The 21,672-nt window shown below is 41.1% G+C and overlaps 1 protein-coding gene and 1 long non-coding RNA gene across 9 annotated transcripts in view; one reads left to right on the forward strand and one right to left on the reverse strand.

Moving 5' to 3' along the window:
• Positions 1–13,157, reverse strand: part of adamts9 (ADAM metallopeptidase with thrombospondin type 1 motif, 9) — a 259,676-nt gene extending 246,519 nt beyond the window's left edge. For both annotated transcript variants that reach the window (XR_010966102.1, XM_067998852.1), the window contains exons 1-3: positions 12,824–13,157; positions 12,284–12,639; positions 2,991–3,156 (exon numbers count right to left, since the gene is read on the reverse strand). Coding sequence is in view for 1 of the 2 variants with exons in the window: in XM_067998852.1 (XP_067854953.1) it covers positions 2,991–3,156; positions 12,284–12,639; positions 12,824–12,911 (610 nt within the window). In the remaining variant the exon portion in view is untranslated. The remainder of the gene's footprint in view (positions 1–2,990; positions 3,157–12,283; positions 12,640–12,823) is intronic.
• Positions 11,040–21,672, forward strand: part of LOC137334234 (uncharacterized) — a 168,853-nt gene continuing 158,220 nt past the window's right edge. For 6 of the 7 annotated variants that reach the window (XR_010966104.1, XR_010966105.1, XR_010966107.1 and 3 more), the window contains exon 1: positions 11,040–11,114. This is a non-coding gene — a long non-coding RNA (uncharacterized lncRNA). The other variant, XR_010966108.1, reaches the window with a different exon arrangement.

The following is a 21,672-nucleotide window of genomic DNA, read 5'->3' on the forward strand; positions in this document are numbered from 1 at the left end:
GAATGAGATGAAGTTTGTGAAGGATGGAAGTGGGGAATTTGGCAAGTAAAACAGTACAAACATTGACCCTTGAAGTGAGGAACAGCAACAACAACAGCAACTTGCATTTATACACATGGATAAGGGTTTCCAGCAGCACTGGGTGAGAGCATAAACAGGCAATGTTCTGGAGTTTGAAGACACTTTATAATGGTTAATACTGCCCTTTAACCTTCTCAATGAGTCTCTTAAGTATTTTATTCTGCACACAGAAGATGCACTTTGACCTGATTCTTGGTAACATTTTTTATGTGAAGATAAATTGGTTTCAAAAAAAGAGCTTAAAAGAACACATAATTCTGATTAATCATAACATTATCAAATCTTTCGAACTAAAAACTGGAATGCAAAGATAACCCCCAGCTTCTTTTCTCTACTACAAACCATTTCCTTAAACCCCATGCCCCCTGTCCCCTCCACCCTCATCTACAATGACAAGCACAAGGAGCTTATGGACTCCTTTGTCACTAAGAATGAAACCATCCATTCAGCTGATTCTTCCATATTCCCTTCCTCCCCTTGCCCATCAAGCAAAACTCCCCCCAAGGTTCTCCCCAGCCTTGCCTTGAACCTGCATCTTTCTATAGCCTCATGCCCCATCCAAGCTCATCGTCCATGAGACCCACCTCCTGCTCTCTCAACCCCATTCTCACTAAATTGCTGACCTTCCAACTTCCCTTCCTCATGCTAGCTGATATTGCAAATGGTTCCCTCTCCTCTGGTACTGCCCCCTCAATTTCAAAACTGAAGTCATCACTCCTCGTCCTCAAAAATCTCACCCTGGACCCCTCTGCCCTTGAAACTACCTTCCATTCCTCTCCAAAGTCCTTGAACTTGTTGTCGCCTCTCAAATTCGTGCCCAACTTTCTTGCAACTCCATGTTTGAATCTCTTCAATCAGGTTTCCGTCCTGCCACAGCACCGAAACAAACTTAATCAAAGTTACAAATGACTTTGACATCCTGTGTGACTGAATATCTTTGATTTGTCTAGACACAATGTGTTTGATTACAGGTATTTGTATGAGTCCACACATCGTCCACATTTGACCAATAATCTTTACAATTCAAGCCTGCAGAGAATTAGTGCTTATGATGACATTCGTAGTTGTAATATTTTAAACCATTAATTTTCTACTCTCACCAAAAGTCTTCCATTCAAATACCCTTTGATGAATAAGCAATACATTAATTGCAAAGGTTAGCAAAATGCATGTCAGCTTGCAACACAGACTGTAAGACTCTCCCACCATACATGTGCCTCAATTATGGATGACTAGTTTTGATTTTTTTCAGCTTAAGCTACCTTGTACTACAAAACTCATGTCAAACAGAGGGTGGGCATACAGCCTGCTTCTAAGATTCCATCTACACTGCTCTAAATGAATCATTTAGAGGTAGTTATGGACAACAGGAGATGATTTATTCTTACATGAAATGCTTTGCCTCTTGGAACCTGCTCAGATAGCTTTATCTCGATCAAAAACTCACCAAGTGAAAAAAATACAAGTCTAGAATTCATTTCTCACAATGTGTAGTCCCCTATAAATCATTTCCATAGCTCAGCCTCAAGCTTGAGCCTCTTGGTTAGTCCAGTCCTAGCTTCACACTGTCTATACCTACTTTTATTATACTTGTATTTTCAGAACTTTCCTATTAATAAAAGATAAGAATTGAATTCAAATCATACTCTTAGGTGGTTGCTACTCATGCCTTTAATATCCTTAGCAGCCTGGTGCTTCATTTCACTGTAATTAACTGTATTGCTCAATTTTTGAGGCATTGCTCATCTACTTCATTGCTGTCACTTTGCTCTGAGGGCTAGTGTGCTTTTCCCAGGACTGCGACTACATCTCAATCAATGTTGGTCATGATCCAAAAGTTGCTGATCATTCCCAGGGCTGCCAAATCAATTGCCAGAACCATGATCCTCTCAGTGGTATCATGGTTTACTTCCCAGAACGATGATTTTGACCTCTATGCAGCTATTGATGTTAACTCTGACATATACCAAGGTTAAGTTTATGACATCAAAGCCACAGTTGAGCATTATAATTATTGCAAAATAAGTGCATAGGTCACAACTTAATAGAGCTTTGAAAACCTGCCACTCTGCAATGTGACTTGTACATCAATGCAAGCATCTTTACCATTCCCCAAAAGGCAAAAAAAATGTGGAACTTTTACATCAGAATTTTTCCACTACCCTATGAGAAAAAGTTAAATAAAAACAAAAAAAAAATACCTTTTAAAATAGTTGGCTTTAATTTCATGCTATTTTGTAGTTATGATGCCACTTAAATTTCAAAGTTTTCAGTTTTCATAAGCAAACATTTTTTATCAGATTCTTATGCATTTACAACTTTTCGCCAATAAAATAAAAATGTTGTGCACATTTAAAAACTGGACACAGTCCAGAGTATTGTGGAAAAAGGAAAAGAACGTACATGTAAATTAAAGAGCAGCAACAATGGTGCAAATTTTCAAACTAAAATATTAATTTCATGAATTATGTGAGTTGAAAATCATTAATGTTTACTTTAAATTAAATTAAACACTCATCAAAACTTACAAACATAAAAGAAAATGCCTTGTTCATTGAAGAAATGAAACAATATATTCATTCAAACATTGCAATAACGAAAACAATCAAAATATACACATATATTACAATTCTTTATCACCTAATTATTCTTAAGCACCAACTATGGTTTCCTGTTGCAAATCTTATTAAAGCAAACTGTTACATTATGCAAATATAATCATTCTAGAGAAATCAGATCCTTAAAATATCTTAAATAAAATAAAACCTTAAAAATTCACATTTTCACATTTATTACTCTTCCACCAGCAACAGATGGACACCAGTGTATGATCGGCCCTACTTCTATTTCCTATTGTTTGTTACAATATGTATGTTGTCTTCAGTGTACATTGAAGGTTTTAAACATACCTGAGTTGCCACAAATATTAGTGACTTCCCTTGTCACTTTAGTCTTCAGTGCATCTTGTTTGTACACAAGATGTGGTTTATTGTGCTCTTCATCATATTCTTCCCCATCAGGCAGAACAAGAGGTTCAACAAAATACTCCCCATCATGAGACGTGAAGGTGCCAAGCTGTGAACAGATTGAGCAAGAAAATATTTAATATCCCTAGTAGATCTCCTGCGGCATTGCTCACAGTACGTCAGATGATATTTCCTTTCAAAAAGGAATTGGATAAATACTTGAAGGGGAAAAAATTGCAGAGCTACAGGGAAAGAGTGGGGGAATGGGACTAACTGGGTTGCTCTTACAAAGAGCTGGCATGGGCCCGATGGGCTGAATGGCCTTCTTCTGTGCTGTAACCATTCCATGATTTTATATGCTGTTTAACAAGGATGGAAATATTATACCATGCAATACACATGTATTATTCTGCTGGAAAAGTGAATCTGTATACCTTTAAAACAAAGTCCACTTTCTGTTAAACACTGGGTGAGGTCAGAGTTTAATTGTTCTTCAGGCTGCCGGTCAGAACCCTGGCTTTCTCTTTTTTTCAAAAAAAAGTGAGGTCGTTCAGAATTTACAGACATTTTATACATTCCAAATGACTTGCCTTGGTTTCTTTTATTAAAATAATGTTTGACAGAAATCTCAGTACCACACAAAGTGTGATGGGCAGGAAATGTGCACTAGATGTACAGTTTTATTATACACCAGTGAATTTCCCATTCTATTGATCACTGTGAGTTGAAGGATAAACTAGTTTTAAGACAAAGAGAGGCAATGGGGGCTATTTTTGGTCTCCCAGTGGGAAACTGGGCGAACCGGACAGGTAAAGAGCAGCGGCCACCTGGAGGAGTCAGCAGAGAACCCGTTCCAGTTTCCGGGTTGCCCCTTATTTGCATGGTGGAGGCGAGCAGCCGGTGTGAAATCCACTCTCTATAAGTAGCTTGCCCATTAGGAGATAGGAAATCAGGCACTGCTACAAGTTCTTGTGGGCTTGCAACAGCATAAAGGAAAGGTATTTCTTTGTGGGCAAGATAGGGAAGCAATGCTATGGAGCTGCAAGAAAATGCCTGAAGGCAAGATGAGTTCTAGCAGGGCACAGAGGTTTTTGGATGCAGCCATGGAGATGCTGATGGAGCAAGTGAACAAAAGAATGGAGATCCTCTTTGCCACAGATAGTAGATGGATACCCCAGCAAATTGATAAACAGGCATAGTCAGAGGTGGCACAAAAAGTGAATGCCTTCCGTAGTTTCATCAGGACCTGGCTGTAATGCCTTCACATTTCTCATACTTTTTGCACAGCCCTGTTTCCTCAGCACTGTCAATCCTTTCCTTCTCCACTTCCCACAGTTATCCATTAGTAAGCAGGAAAAGACATGCTTTCCGCTTTCATTTACACTCTCGGAACTACTTCTCCCTCTTTGCCACACTTGCACCTGGCTCATTCATGTTGAAAACCCTTGCCCGGGGCAAATATTAACAAAATTCCATTCTTCTTGCAGGAGAAGCTGGCACACAACGAGCACTGGAGGAGGTCCTACTACACTGCAAACACTGATCCCTTTGGAAGAGGCCACCATCAACATCCTTGGAAGACAAACAGCAGTCAGCGTCGAAAATGGCAAGGCTCTAGGCCTGGTGCAGCAGTATGTGTTAACATCTTCCCTTTCTCTTCTCTTCTCTTCTCTTCTCTTCTCTTCCCACTTACCTCTTTCAGTAACACAATCACACACTACACATGACAACCTAGTGGTGCATTATGCTGCCACTGACCTACTAGCACTTACCCTCACAACTACATCTTAATCTTGACCTCTCAGCTTTTTCTAGGTCAATCAGAAGATTCCATCATTATTGTCAGACAGACTGATGAGAATAACCCTGAAGACAATGCACTGTTACTCACACTTACCCTGCAAATACCAGCACAGAAGTCAGCATCCCGCGTGACTTATAGTGACTTTGAGGAGACTGCAGGAGATTCACTGAGCACAAGTGAGCAGGAGCAGGTAGAGATGGCAAGGAAGGCCAAGGAAAGTTCGAACTGGAGAAGCAGCTCACATACTAGCTCTGCTGAAGAGGACACAGAAGCTCACTTCAGGGGCCCAGCATTTAAAAGAAAGGTGATTTCTGTGCATCAGCAATTGCTGACAGCATTAGATTGCCTGCCAGAGAACTTACAAAATATGCTGGTGAACATGGAGGAGTACACAATCAACTTACGTGGGGTTCTCACATATAGCATTGACACCCTGTAGTCAATCAGGGAGTGTGTGGTCATCTCAATAGCCATCGGGGCTGATCCCCTTCCCCCCTAGCTTTGCAGGAGCCGGTGACATCAGTAATAGCATCCCTTGGGGTTACTCATATTGGAGCCATGCAGGCTTGATGGTCAAATATTTCTTGCAAGCTTGGAGAACGAATTCAATTCCATCACAGATGTCTTATAATCTGCTCTCTCGCATATCAGTAGATATGCTGAGGCACAGCCCAGGTGTAGCCGTGCAATGGAACATGATGACAACACTTCTGTACCCTTGCGACCATCTGTACCAATCTTTCCCTGATGCCAGAAAGCCAGCCGGAAAAGCATACATGGCGAGGGGGGGGGGGTTGCTATTTTAACCTAACCCAGCAGGAAACAGCCAGGATGGATTGGCCACCCATTTTACACACCTCCTTTCTGTTTTCACTCACTCTCAAAAGCTGCTACTGCGCTCACAACTACTGTAAAACAGGCGGCCAATCTGATCCTGTCAGTTTCTTGCTGGGAGGACTAGTTTACAAATTACCCAAGTTTCTATCATCTGTAGCTGGGCCCTCTCAGGCCCGAGATCCTCGAGGTCAATGACCAGGAGCATCTCATGAGCCCTGGAATGAGCCACAGCAGCCTCCCACCTCCCATGTTGCAGCCAGTGGGGGAGCAGTTCAGAGAAGCAATTCAGAGAGGCACCAAGGGCTCACAGAGGAGTGAAAAAGAGTGTGTAGGCATTTCTGTAGCCAGTAAAACCACAAAGCTGTTTGAAATCTTTGTGTTCATAGGGAGTTCCTATAGTAGCAGGTGATTACACAATGTTAGTTGACAAGAATATCAAATCTGGTATTTGGGCATGCACTGTTAATTGTGATGTGGAAGGACTGAGACAGATGTAGGGCGTGACTATTAATGCAGGGGAGCAGAGTTTGTTCAACTGAAGTTCTCTTCAATGAGATGCTGCTGAACAGCTCTGGTTGCAAGCAACTGTTGGGCCACTCCTCCTTCCTCCCCATCCTCATGTCATCAGTGTCCTTTCCCTTACCATGCTGATTGTCCTCTTCTAATGGTGACTCCATGTGTGTCCCCGTTGCACAGCAAAGTTATGCAGCATACCACAAGCCATAATCATACTGTAAAATCTTCTTTGGTTGTATTGCAATAAACCACCAGACATATCTAGGGATCTGAATCATTGTTTGATGACTTCAATGGTTTACTTGAGGAGGGCTCTAGTTGACCCAAGGATCTGACTGTAGCAGAGCTCTGCAGTTGAGGAGGCATGAGCCAAGTGACCAGGGATAAACTACCTCACATGGTTGTGCTTCCCTCTCAAGTGCAAGGGAGTGGGATTTATTCATCACAGGAGAGGGGGAATGAAAAGGGAAAGAAAAGCAAATCAACCTAGATTCATGTGTTCAAGTCCTGGAGTGGGGCTTGAACTCGCAAGCTTCTGACTTAGAGGTAAGAGCGGTACCACTGAGTCAAGCTGAGAAGAAAAATCGGTAGCCACATTTTGAGTTCAAATGAAGAGGAAAGGGGTTTGCCCTGATTTAAAGCAGCAAATCAGGAGGAACCAAGTTATTTATGGAGAAAAGTAGTCATCAAAGCCCAACCCTATAATCAGGGCCAGATTAAGACTTCTTAGGGCCCTGGATACCAAGAACATTCCCCCTCCACACCCCATGTGCAACCCACCCCCTGCCGATCCATTAAAACACAAACATGTAGGAAAATGCATGAATAAATAGGCCGGTAGACTGTTAACACACTGTATTAATGATAAAGCAAAGTGTATCACAAATCATATCTACGCTGAAACCAAACTGCTTAATTTTGTCTCACACACAAAAAAAACAGCTGGATCACACCAAAATCCGTCCATGGCAAAATGGTCAGAAGTCCTGCAAGGTGACAATGATATTGCTAAATGATCTCCTGTGGCATTGTTCACAGTGAATCAGAGGGAATGATGCTTTATAACAGTCGTGATGTTATCCCACGTAATGTGCAATGTATTATCATTGATTTATGATGATGGAATAAGTTAAATTCTGTTTTCATTAGATGGTATTATGGGATTTTTAAAATTTTATTTTTGTTTAAAACCTTATTTTGGACATTAAAAATTCCAGTAACAGTAGAGAAAAATTGGTGGACATTATTTTTTTAAATCAAGAAAGCATTTTGATTTTTTACAAAAATTTTAATTGGTTAAATATCCACACTGCACTAGCTCTGAATATCAACACCGCTTTTAACTTTCATACCACAGGAGCCTTCCAGGCACCCAAATGAGTCATTGCCGGATAACTAACCTACATGCACTTCAGGAAACAGCAAGAGTTTTTATTTAAAAATATTAGTGGCTCCCCACTGTACAGCACATCATTGACAACTTTTACAGCCACTTGAGAACCTATTAACAATACTATTACTCTGTCAATGTGAAAATGGTATGCAACACTCATCAACAAATATTGGATCACAATACACATTTTCCAAGAAGTATGCTTCTTGCTCTCATTCTGAGGCAAATATCATACAGATCTTTGAAGGAGAAAGTAAAAGGCTCACTCCCTGGAGATGCAGGTTACTTGGCTGATGATATCGATGCACAATCCCTGTGCGTCCCAGATATCAGATACAATGATGTAAAGCAGCAAATCAGGATCCTCACTGAGCAAACGTTTGGAGTGTTGAAACAATACTTCAGATCCATCAGCTGCTTGGGATGGAAGAAAAGGGTCTTACAATACGACCTCAAGGAGGCTGCAAAATCTGTTAGCAGTATGCTAAATATTGCCACGGACAAAGAGTCTCATATAAATGAAAGCAGTAACAAGCCATGGAAGAGCAGGAGTACAATGGATTGCAGCAGCCATCATCAGCAGACCAGATACTGCACCAAGGGAGAGGGGTTCATGAGGATCTCACTGCCTAGTTTTCTCCCAGTCCCCGAGAGCTCTCAATTAGGCGGCATTACTTTCAACGATAGAATTACTCATTGCTCATGTTTTTTCCTGCTTGGTTTGTGATAAGAAATGAACAGGACCAGTTTGCCTTACTCTTGGACAACTTTTCTGCACAAGTAAAGAATTACAGACTGCAACATATCATTTAAAGTAATATATAATTTTACCTGTCAGTGCATGTGGTGTCTCAGTTCACATGGTCTAAGTGTTCAACATGATTTTTTTGCTTCTTTTCTCACTTTAAGTCATTCATTTCCTTGTGCTGCTTCACTAGGTGTGCCAATCTCAAGTGCTCCCCTAATTGAGGGAATAGAAGTGGTGGATGTCTATTCACGCAACTACCCAGCTTCATATCTTTATCTGCCATTTCCTCTGATGTATGTGAATCAATGTCAGCTGGCCCTTTGCTGAAATTGCTCTGGGCCCAGTGCTGTAGGGTATTGTACCTGCAGTCACTTGTGCAGGACTATGCAATGATGGAGAACTGTGAATGACATAACTAGCTGATTCTGTGCTTCTATACACATGCCACTGGTAGAAGGTATACCCTATAGAGGCCTCTGATCACTGAATGCAGAACAGTGGGCATTCATCAGTTCTCTGAATACTTCCCTCCATGCAATCTCCAAATCAAGTTAAACTTGGCCATTACTATTTGCGGCAATTTATCGCATATTCCACCCAATGGGTAGCAATTGTTTGAAGGGAAGTAACTGCTCAGCGCTGTGTGTGTTTCAGAACCCAAGTACAAAGACAGGTTCCATAAGGTCCATATACAGACACAACTGAATAGAAGGCAACCTGCTAGACCTCTACTCTAGATCTGATCACTCATCATCCTCCACCTTCTGCCCCTTCATCATGAGTATTTCCTCAAACATATCACTAACTATCTATATATACACCTATTTAGGCGCTTTACAACCTTCTGGACTCAACACTGATTTCAATAACTTCAGATCATAACCACTGCTCCCATTTTTTCAGTCAGCTAGTGCTGGTAATGGTTCTGCTGCTGCCATTTACAGCTACTCCTGATCAATCTTTTGTTTCTTAACCTGTCCCATGACCACTTTCCTTGCCTGGTACCATCATCCCCTTTGTCATTTAATCACTCGTGCCCTCTACCCAATCACAGACCTTCCCTTTTGTTCTTTCCTCCCCCACCCCCCACCCGGCTCTGTACCTGTTCAAAAACTTTAACTCTTAATATCTTCCAGTTCTGACGAAAGGTCTTCGACCTGAAACGTTAACTCTGTTTCTTTCTCCACAGATGCTGCCTGACTTGCTGAGCGACTCCAGCATTTTCTCTTTTTATTACTAACTATATATGCTTGGGTCTGAGCTTGTACATAGTATTATCCTGCAGTGCCATGATGACCTACATGGAATATAATATGGTACATACCACTAGGTTTACACATTGCTTTACAGTCCTTTTCAATTTTATCAGCCCCAACTCTTTCAAAAGACTCCCTTCCTATCAATGCAACAGGTCGCCTTCCATAATTCGTGTATTTTTCTGGAAGCCTGCACCACCTGATGCAGTTATTGAGCCAGTGTATGCAAGTTTGGCCTATTAACAACAGCAATTATATAGCTTAAGACAGGGTGACTTGGTACTTAGAAATTCAGACCCCAAGTTCACCAGATATATTGCCATGCTTGTTGTTTCAGCTTTTTAGTAGTTGACTATGCTGGGGCATCAAAAAAAAAGTTTATTTTTTGCTATAGTGCCATCCACAATGATATTTATGTGCCTGACGTAAATCTGAATTTCCATCTTCAGGAGCCATAGCGATGTCACTTAATCTCTCCTGCACACTCAATAACCGGATGAACAAAACTTTCAGGATCCCATTTTCTTTATATCAATTAACAGACAATTTAAATGCTTGAGATGTAAAACCAGCATTATATCGTGAGTTATAATTGGCCTGTTTGTTGCCGTTACCGAATTCTTTTTTCACCAATATGATGGGAAGAAAATGCCACCAGGTGCCAACTTGATCAGCAAGTCTGAAAAATGTTCTTCCTAGAGAACAAAATATGCCCACATAAATTTGATTACATTTGTAATCATTCTCAATCTTCTTAACCAGCTATAAATCTCACTCTCAGCGTTGACAGCTCTGTCCATAAATTTCAAAGGAGGTTTCTCCCTTTATTACATCGTTACAATTGTGGTTTTCCCACACCATGATTTCAACAGGACAATCCACCACAAAATATTGTCGAACATGAAACTCGAGGCTAATTCTCAGTACCTGCACTTTTGCAAAGTAACCCTGCAAGCCTTAACTTTGTCAGGCAGTCCTGAAAACGTTCCTCCAGCCAACCACCACCACCTTCCTCACTCCCCCGCAAATCCAGACCGTGACAACTGCACAGAATACGTTCTTCGGCGTTACATTAACGCTGCTGGGTTAGCGACTAGAAAAAGAAAATACTGGACCTCCTACCTCTCATTGCCAGTGCTGTTTGTTCAGTGAAGCGAGGAGGACACCGGGGCTCGCGCTCCTCTTCGCGTGCACGCGCTCCCCTCGTTCGCGCGCCCCATGTTAAGGTGGACCTCGAAACTGGTGCCACTCCAAACTTTAGAAAGCACAACTGAACGCGAACAGTTGCATTATTTTTTTTTTTATAGCAGCACAACTGCATTGGCTAAGTTTTTTTTTCATGCTGCATATTTTCTCAATTGAAAATGCGAATGAATTAACAAAAAACATTTTTTTGGATATACTTTGCCTCCTTAAACAAAAAAAAGTGACCGTACCTACGAAAAATCAACTCCGCCCACCTCCGAGCAAAACAACTGTCATGCTGGTAAACAACATATTATTCGTCTTTCAGGTAATTATATGTAGTTATACTTTGCCGAGCACGATAGAGGTTTTTTTTTTACGTTAGCGACGTGAAAATTGAGATTATTAGCTTATTATCCCAAAAGTAAATGTATGGCGTTGTTTCTAACACTGGAGATTAAAAGTGATAAGACTTTGGTCGCTGCGTCACATTCAAAGGACATCCTGCTAATAATAATCAGCAGGGAAGAGCATTTCCAAATAGTTAACGTAAGGTAAGCAAATGAAACGTATTTTGGCAACTGAAATTATGGTCTTGATCTATAGGGGAGGCATTACACAACACTATAACTTTAAACTTCTACAGAAGTTATAGCAAGCAACTCGTTTCTAATGTATTTTGATAATCGGGTTTGAAGTTTCGTAACATGTAATTAGGTCAAAGATAGCAGGGAAAGTTAATGTATTTTATATATAAAAGATGGATATTCTGTGTAAATTGACATCTGTTTTAATTAGTTTACAAGCCAAAATTTAAGGTTCACAAGTAAGTCAGTGTTTTAAAGCTTCCTGTTTAAATCGAGGTTATCATCACAGAGAATTAAACTGGGAAATCAATCTGTATGACAAGGTTATAAACTCAACACCAGTGACGCCGTGCTCACGCTAAAAGTTTCTTCTTTTGGGATTGTGCGTTACTGTGTACGTAAGAGAGCCGACTGTCAACTTGAGTTATTACCATCTTGACGTAAACCTTACGAAAACTTATTCCCAGGGTCTCCAGAGCGTACCACCGTGCGAATTCAGCCAACTGCAATCTTGTTATGTACCACTAGTCCTGCCTTATTTAGAGATAGTCATCTGAAGGTGTTTATTGATTTTATTCGGGGGGGTGGGGGGTAAATGACGAGTTACGCATTTTACCAAGAGAAGGAGTACGTTGTGTTTCTCAGTGATCTCGTCTTAACGGTTAGCACGTCCTGGTGCCGAAAATCTTTAATTAAAACTTTTTTTTTTGCATTGGCAATCGGTTGCGATATATCGAAATATATAAATATTCTAATGTTTCCAAATCAACATTACAGGTTTTAAATTAGAAAATATGATGTTATACAACTTTTTTAAAAAATCAAAACAATTATACAGAATATTACATGATATGTACTTTGGTAACTCCAAAATTAAATTCAGTACCGCGAGGGTTAAAGTTGTACTTACGAGTCCTGAACAGAGGCTGATCACAGCTGTGTGCTCTGGTTTAGCATTGACATGTCCTGTGTAGAAGCAGTGCTTCGTGTCAGTGTCCTCTTGGTGAAAGTCTGTAAGATTCGCTTGTATTCCAAGGTGTGTAACGGTAAATATCGGTGCAATAAATCCAGAATCGGCAGTTAAATTGAGGTGAAAAAATTGCCCAAAAGCACTAATTCTGTAGTGAGTTACGAAGGCCCAGAAGTTGGTATCAACGCTTCGTTTTCTCCTTCTGAAGTGCATCGTGTTTGGGAAAGGTTCCCCAAACTCAGTCACTCGAGTGGGAGTTACGATTTCATACGCCGTCAGCTGCTCTCGTAGTTTCGCTGAAACAAGATAAAATCCCGATTTAACATATGGGACATCATCACAAATTAATGTCTAAATGTGTATAATATCAACGAACTGCTTTGTTAAACATTGTTCGTTTTAGTTTAAAAAATATATACACAATAAAGTTTTGTAACACAAGGTAGATAATGTATAGTTGATAATATAGTCAAGTATTACCTTGTCTTTGGTACATTTGTGGTGTTCCTTCTATACTGAATACGAAAAGTAACGTTACAATCCCCCCTACCCAAAACACAAGATGCATGATTACCGACTGTGCACAGAAAGCCCTCACCACAAGTCAACCAGTGTAACTTAGCACTCGGAACTTTCATTCAATTCATCCTCGATTGAACAGTGCTATGGGAGTTGGTGTTTGGCGTACGTAGTATCCGAAATCGTTCGCGTAATATTGGGTAAGAAAACATAATTGTAAGAGGAGGTACAGGGAAAAGTCAGTGCTGGCTAGTTTTTACATTACTCCCCAGTGCGGGTGACGAGAACTCGAGGATCTGATCTTTTTAGGGGGGGGGGGGGGGGGTGGTTGACGGATCGGCGGACTCAGTGAGTTTCAACCCTGCTAATCTGAAAACCATTGACGTCTCCCAAAGACCTCCCCTCTCTGCCTTATCGAGGCCAATGGTATGTAAGCCTGGGTCTGTCGGGCGGATACTAATCAAGCGCTGGCTTTTTTTTACGAACCTTTCCTTCTCCAGTCCCAAACTGTAGAAATATTTAAAACAATATGCAAGTCTGTGGAGCAGGGAAAAACATCTCAACTCTAGATACTTTGGCAATCATTTTGAATCAAAACAGACAATTAACAAAGTAAAATAATTAAAATTAGCCTTTCAGTGTTTTTCTCTGAACTCAGTATTGTCATTATCTCCCACTGTCACATAGGATTACGGACTTATACAAAGTTTTTTTTAAAGTTTTAGCATCTTTTTCCAAAAACTTAAATCTCCCGAATGTCAGAAAAAACATTAAAATCTGAAATCAGACCTTTTTTTCTTTACAGTTCTGTTTTAGTTCTGTGGAATGTATTGTACTTGGTTTAACAAATCGAGAGGAGTTTAAACAATCATAAATCATAACAAATCCATAAGGAACCAAACGCCAATGAGCGAAACAACGTTTGAAAGTACACGGGAGTGTTTACTTGTTCGTTATCTGTTGACTTTCTCTGGTTAGGTCTTGAAATGCAGGAAATGCTCATACGTTACGCGAACCAGCGTTTGGACACAAGGGCACCTTATAATTTACCAGTTCCCAGCCCAATAATCATTTCCTCTTTGTCGCCTGAGATCTCCAGTGCATTGCCCCTTACAACCACAGCCGGCAGGATGCACCACGACCTTGATGCGATTAGAGTGGGTGGTGGTCACAGGAACTACTATTCTTTGTCCTCCTCAATTATATATAGAGCCAGTTATCTAGTTTATCGATGGACTTAAGACCCCTTTATTAAAAAAATCTAGTTTATGTTTTCTCAAAATGTTAGATGGACTTTGTTTAAATCTTAGATAAATGTGGGGGGTTTAGTTAACATAGAAAACTGCAGCTATATATTACTATGTTTCACACTTGAAATTTGGAGCTTCATTGAATGATCTGTGTTATATTGCTGGCAGAATATGTGAAATTATCAAACTGCACCCTCATGCTATCATTTGCAGCTGAAATACATGAGTGCAGATGATTCCAGATGATTCCATCACTTCATAGAAGATACCCTGTTGGTATTTGTAACTTTTTACTGATACATCATGGGATGCATGGCTTTGAGCTTTATATATGTAAATTATAAATCAAGAGAAAGAAAAAAGAACCTCAAGTGAAAATTCTTAAATACAGAGTCACAGTGTCACAGATTGGTTAGCAGCACAAATTCAAGAAGCCAACATAACAACTGCAATAAAATTCATTAGTGAACAGCAAGAGCACTATTTCAAAAGAAGTTACCGATTATCATGAATTTTAACACCATTTGTTTCTATTTTTCTGCAATTTATTTTTACATTTAAGTATTGTGTCATGATTGCACAATGGAAGCATTGCTTTAGAGTTCTTCTGGAACCTGAACAGTGCTGACAGAATTGAATTAATATCAGCAACTAATTCAGGATGGTTCAGCTTCAACTGTGTATGTTCAGTTTCTTTGCACTGTCAGACTCAGTAACTCCTTCAAGCTATTTCCCCTGATAATTCCATCAGTCATCACCCTTTTCACAAGTTTAAATCATCAAAGAATTAAACAGAAAGATTTCAAGTTCAGGATAATTGTTTGTAATCATTTTTTTGAAAAGCAGTACTGGTGGCTTTTTAAAATCAAAAGGAAATTGGCAAATTTTGTAATATTTCAAGGTTGGTTCATTAAAAAATATTCAAGGATGATATAAAAATATAATCAATAGTTCATCAACTTTCAATATACACTTTAATGACAAAAAAATAATTAAATGGTTCTACTCAACAGTAGTATCCTGGAACAATCCACATAAATAAATCTGTCATTAAATTGCTTGACTAATTTTTTTTTATTCGTTTATGGGATGTGGGCGTCGCTGGCAAGGCCAGCATTTATTGCCCATCCCTAATTGCCCTTGTGAAGGTGGTGGTGAGCCTCCTTCTTGAACCGCTGCAGTCCGTGTGGTGAACGTTCTCCCACAGTGCTATTAGGAAGGGAGTTCCAGGATTTTGACCCAGCGATGATGAAGGAACGGTGACATATTTCCAAGTCGGGATGGTGTGTGACTTGGAGGGGAACGTGCAGGTGGTGTTGTTCCCATGTGCTTGCTGCCCTTGTCCTTCTAGGTGCCAGAGGTCACGGGTTTGGGAGGTGCTGTCGAAGAAGCCTTGGCGAGTTGCTGCGGTGCATCCTGTGGATGGTACACACTGCAGCCACGTTGTGCCGGTGGTGAAGGGAGTGAATGTTTAGGGTGGTGGATGGGGTGCCAATCAAGCCGGCTGCTTTGTCCTGGATGGTGTTGAGCTTCTTGAGTGTTGTTGGAGCTGCACTCGTCCAGGCAAGTGGAGAGTATCCCATCACACTCCTGACTTGTGCCTTGTAGATGGTGGAAAGGCTTTGGGGAATCAGGAGGTGAGTCATTCGCTGCAGAATACCCAGCCTCTGACCTGCTCTTGTAGCCACAGTATTTATGTGGCTGATCCAGTTAAGTTTCTGGTCAATGGTGACCCCTAGGATGTTGATGGTGGGGGATTCGGCGATGGTAATGCCATTGAATGTCAAGGGGAGGTGGTTAGACTCTTGTTGGAGATGGTCATTGCCTGGCACCTGTCTGGCACGAATGTTACTTGCCACTTATCAGCGCAAGCCTGGATGTAGTTCAGGTCTTGCTGCATGCTGGCACGGACTGCTTCATTATCTGAGGGGTTGCGAATGGAACTGAACACTGTGCAATCATCAGCGAACATCCCCATTTCTGACCTTATGATAGAGGGAAGGTCATTGATGAAGCAGCTGAAGATGGTTGGGCCTAAGACACTGCCCTGAGGAACTCCTGCAGCAGTGTCCTGGGGCTGAGATGATTGGCCTCCAACAACCGCTACCATCTTCCTTTGTGCTAGGTATGACTCCAGCCACTCGAAAGTTTTCCCCCTGATTCCCATTGACTTCAATTTTACTAGGGCTCCTTGGTGCCACACTCGGTCAAATGCTGCCTTGATGTCAAGGGCAGTCACTCTCACCTCACCTCTGGAATTCAGCTCTTTTGTCCATGTTTGGACCAAGGCTGTAATGAGGTTTGGAGCCGAGTGGTCCTGGCGGAACCCAAACTGAGCATCAGTGAGCAGGTTATTCGTGAGTAAGTGCCGCTTGATAGCACTGTCGACGACACCTTCCATCACTTTGCTGATGATTGAGAGTAGGCTGATGGGGCGGTAATTGACCGGATTGAATTTGTCCTGCTTTTTGTGGACAGGACGTACCTGGGCAATTTTCCACATTGTCGGGTAGATGCCAGTGTTGTAGCTGTACTGGAACAGTTTGGCTAGAGGCGCGGCTAGTTCTGGAGCACAAGTCTTCAGCACTACAGCTGGGATCCTGTTGGGGCCCGTAGCCTTTACTGTATTTTAACTGAACAGTGCTCTCTCCCAGACCAGTTCTTGACTGTCAAAATTTGCTTAGGTATCAATCACATTTTTATGTAGGTGCCTCTTTCTCGCTTAAGAAAAAAATACAAAATTATAAGCATTGAAGATTTTGGAGGTTTCTAAAACTTGTTAGGGAATGATTCCTCCATATGCAACATCCACAACTTACATTTATATAGCACTTTTAATGTAGAAAATGCTCAAGGCACTTTACGGTGGGGGTGGGGGTGGGGGAGGGGTACGGAGAGATAAGTATAGATAAAAGGATTAAAGAAATAGGCACCAAGTTATGTGCAATGGTTAGGAGAGGTGACTAAAAGTTGGGTTGTAAAGATGGATTTTGGAATGTTTTTAAAGGTTGAGAGAGAAGTAGGGAGATGGAGGGGTTAAGGAGGGAATTCCAGAGAATTTCTACCAAATGCGGGGAAAAGGGTGGGGCGGGGGGAATGCATAAATGCTCAGAGTAGGAGGTTCAGACATCTGTGGTGGAGGAGACAGCAGGCTGAAGGAGGTTGCAGAGTCTGAAGGAGGGTGGGCCGCATGTAAATGAGGAAGAGGAGAGGGCCCAGAATAAATCTTTGGGAGAGTGCAGGATCTGAACAGAAGCCATTGCTGTAGAAGCATGAGCTGTATTCAGACAAGTATGAATAGAACCATGCAAGGCCAATCCCATGGAGCCGGACAACAGAGACAATGGAGGAGGATGGCATAGTTTACCATATCAAACACTGCAGAGAGGTTGAGGAGGACAAGGAGGGATAACATAGCACAGTCACAATGACACTGGATGTCATTTGTGACTTTGGCCAGAGTAATTTTGGTACTGTAAACTGAGTGGATATTGGACCGAAGGGATTCAAACAATGAGTTTTGTGAGAGAAAGGCATGGATCTGGGAGGTGACAATGAATTTGAACACCTTTAAGAGCAAAAGGGAGGTTAGAGATGGGATCGTAGTCAGAGAGGATGAATGAGTAGAGGGTGGGCTTTTTGTCATGATGGTGTTTTTGAAAGGTAGAGGATGGTGCCTGGAATGGGTCTTTTATAGTCAACAAGTTTGGGTACCAGGAGGGGTTGTTGAGTGGGGAGAGAATCAAGGGAGCAGGAGGGGGGTCTCATGGAAGAGGTGAACTTGGAGAGGGAGGAAGAGATGGGAGAGAAACTGCAAAGTAATGTATGATCAGAAGTAAGGTGGGCAAAAGACTGGTGGTTGGCCAGGAGCAAGAAGGAAGAGGAGGGGTAGGCGTTGGCAGAGGCAGCTGCATAGATGGTCTCAATCTTAGAGATGAAGAAATCGATGAGCTCTTTGCGTTTAGTATTGGAGGTGAGGGTGAGGATGAAGGGAGCAGGGGAAAGGGGTTCGATGAGACAGTTCGGCAAAAAAAATAAGCCATGAATTGTATTTGCCCTTCAGCATGATCTGGAATAGTAGGAGGATTTGGATGGGGAGAATGGAACATCTGTGCTGAACATGATCATGTCAGATCTGGAAATGAATGATTGGACCAGTCGTGCACCAGAGGTGGTGAGCAGAGGCATCTCGGAAGGAAGTAGAAAAGGTAGTTTTATAATGGCTGAGTGAATGGATGGCAATGATGAAACAGAGGAATTGGGCAGTGTCATAAGAGTGGAGGGTGTGTGCAGAGATGTACAGCTGAAGGAGATTACAGAGGAAGGGTATACAAGGCCATGGAGGGATTTGAACGAAAGGACAAAGATCTTACAGTCCATCCACTGTGGTACAGAAAGCTTGTGAAGCTTGGCAATGAGTTGGATGCTAAGCGTGTGATAGGTCACGAACCACAGTTTCTAGATAAATTGTAGTCTGTGGTGGATAGATGTTGGCAAGGAGAGCATGTGAGAAGTCGAGCCTGAAGGTGATGAGGCTTGGATCTCAGCAGCAATGTTGTGCATTGTAAGTAAATAGCCCATCAACATTTGCTGTCTGTGCTCATACACAAAGAATCGCTACTTAGGTGAGCCATTTGAGGGCTACCAGCAGATATGGAACCATTTCATTACATGAGTCATCATATTCAGGTGAGGTGGAGTGAGGGGCAAAAATGTGAATAAGCTGCAATCTTGCATTATGGACTTTGCCTGAGTTTAGTACAGATTTCTGTCATTCTATCACAGGGTACACAACTGAAACCACAGCAAAAAGCAAACTCTTACGTTTTGTAAATAAAACCTTATTTTTTGACTTTCAAAATTAGCTGCTGAGGCATTATCTGTTAAAACTTAAGCACTGTACAAACTATGCAACATAATGTTCAGTCACTCTGCAAAATGCTCTGATTGTGGTTTGCTTCCTGCTGACAGCACATTTGTCCACAAAGTATTTACCACAGAAAAGGTTCTGTTGGGAGATGTGGCTTAATTATCAGCCACTTCCTCAGCAATCTCTCAGATTGGACACCATGGCCATGGTGGGGGCTGGTTCCTCTACCTCCGGCTGCTCGCTGAATTTACTTGCTTGGGCCTCTTTACTCTCACTCCCACGGCAGCAGAATCCTCCTACACAGCATCAACAATTTCCATGTTGGTTAGCAATCCAGACATCAGAACTTCCTTAACCACACCAAGAATAGATTCAAACCTCATGTTTGCTGACAGTTGCAATACAGAACTCATACGCTTAATGAGATTCGCCGTGTCAGAATTATCCATTGGTGCCTGATTGGGATCCTTACTGTCAGATGCAGCTGCTTCCTTTGCTGATGAACTGAATTTACAGTGTTGAAAGCATTTGGCATTGAATTCTCCATTTAGGTGCAGGCACCTCATGTGAGCGGCAAAATTGTCAACTATCAAGGTGACTTTCCTATCATGTAATGCTACATTTCGGGTCAAAGTGATGCAGTCACTCCTCAAAAAGTGCACCAGTCACCCGTACCTTCTTGTTATTTATATCCATTTATGTTTGCAGCATATATATATATATATATATATATATATATAGCAGAGCTGGAAAAGTGTGATACCAGTATACAGCTATTACGGACACATATTACATAAGATCAGATTTCTTTTTGGAAAATACATGATATTAAGACTGTAATTGTATACAGGCATTCTAATATGTATGTATTTTGTACTAAATTGAGATAGAAATAAAGATATATTATGTAATATACACATGTACCAAGCAAGGGATTGAAAATTTCTAATGCTATCAAAATTAGTTTGGCTACTATAGTTCAAACATTAAAGGGTGGGTTGACTATTATTTTGTTCTTTTTGACATATATGACATATAAAGATCCCCAATCTGGTGCTAAATGTCTGCTTCAACCTACATCTGTCTATTAATTATATTAACTATCTATTATATATTAAATTTGGTATGTGCTTGTGAATTTCATTGAAAAATCATTGTAAGTACCTGAAGTACCTGTTACTCCTGTAGGTGGCACTGTAATAAATACTTTCAATGCTAAAGGTGTCTCACTGTGACACACAATAGCTGTTATTTGAGAGTGAGAGTATATCACCCTGTGATTGTGCAATCTGGCCACAAGGTTCCAACAAATCCTTTAAAATGTCTCCTGAAATTTTTTAGTTGTCATTTTTTTCTCAGTAATTATTTTCAAAGCAAGAGTTTAAAAAATGTTTAAAAATCAAAACATTACATAATTTGTAATAACATGATTCGATTTGTCCATTCAATTGTCTTTAATACCTTGATTAAAGTTTTTACTTGAAGACCTCAGCCGTTTCCAAAAGCCTGGGTTTGGACTTCATACTTTTGTCCAGAGCTGTGACTCTTTGAGTTGAATTTGTATTGTACAGTCTGAGCATATGTAGCATACTTAATTTTCCAGGATGAATCAGTACTGTGTTTCTTCAATTTCTTCAATTTTTGATGCGGTAACAGAGCGGGTTGATGTGGTGTATATGGACTTCCAAAAGGCGTTTGATAAAGTGCCGCATAATAGGCTTGTCATCAAAGTTGAAGCCCATGGAATAAAAGGGGCAGTGGCAGCAGGAGTGAGGGAGCACGGAGTAGCAGCCATTGACAGAGTCTATAATTGGGAATTTGGTGAGTATGGGGATTTTTAAGGGTTGATCTTTATCTAAAATTTGACTAAGTTTGGCATCAAGCATTTAACTTAAATTTAATCTTAACTTGCAGTTTTCAATTAGTGGTAAACAAGCAGCCTGAAGTGGCAGTTGGTCACCTAGTTAATTAGGTGACTGGTTAGAACTGGTAATCTACTGTTAGCTGGGGCTGACTCAGGTGATTGGCATTCTAGCTAGCATTAATTCAGAAGAGTTTTGCTAACGCATGGAGCAAGGGAGCACAGAGTAGCAGCTATTGACAGAGTCTGGTTTCATCAGAGTCTATAATTGGGAATTTGGTGGGTGAGGGGATTCGGTGCAGTAAGGGGTGAGGTGCATTTGATTAGTCAGCAGAGAGGAGCGTACCGAGAGCGGGTCACAGCAACAAAACAAAACTGCAGTGTGATATCACAGGTAAGGCAGGTAGGTGGTTCGTGGTGAGTATCTCTTCTGTTTTCTTCTTTCTTAGGACTGTGGGCTAAGTAACTTGTAGCATAAAACTAATTTTTTAAAAAAAACTAAACTTAATTTAATAAATTAAACAAGGCCAGTACTTGGTTCAACCTAAAATAATTTGATTAGCATTGTAGTAATCAATTAAATAAATAAATAAAATAGTTATGACCGGGCAGGAGATGTGTTGCAGCTGCAATATGTGGGAGATACTGGACAGTTTTGTCCAGGGCGACAACATCTGCGGTAAGTGTCTGCATCTCGAGGAACTTTGGCTCTGAGTTGAGGAGCTGGAGTCCGAGCTGCAGACATTGCAATGCATCAGGGAGGGAGAAAGTTACGTGGACACTTTGATCCAGGAGGCAGTCACGCCCCTTAGACTAAATACTGTAGAAT

Source organism: Heptranchias perlo, chromosome 17 (genome assembly GCF_035084215.1).
Source record: "Heptranchias perlo isolate sHepPer1 chromosome 17, sHepPer1.hap1, whole genome shotgun sequence".
Classification (NCBI taxonomy): Eukaryota; Metazoa; Chordata; class Chondrichthyes; order Hexanchiformes; family Hexanchidae; genus Heptranchias; species Heptranchias perlo.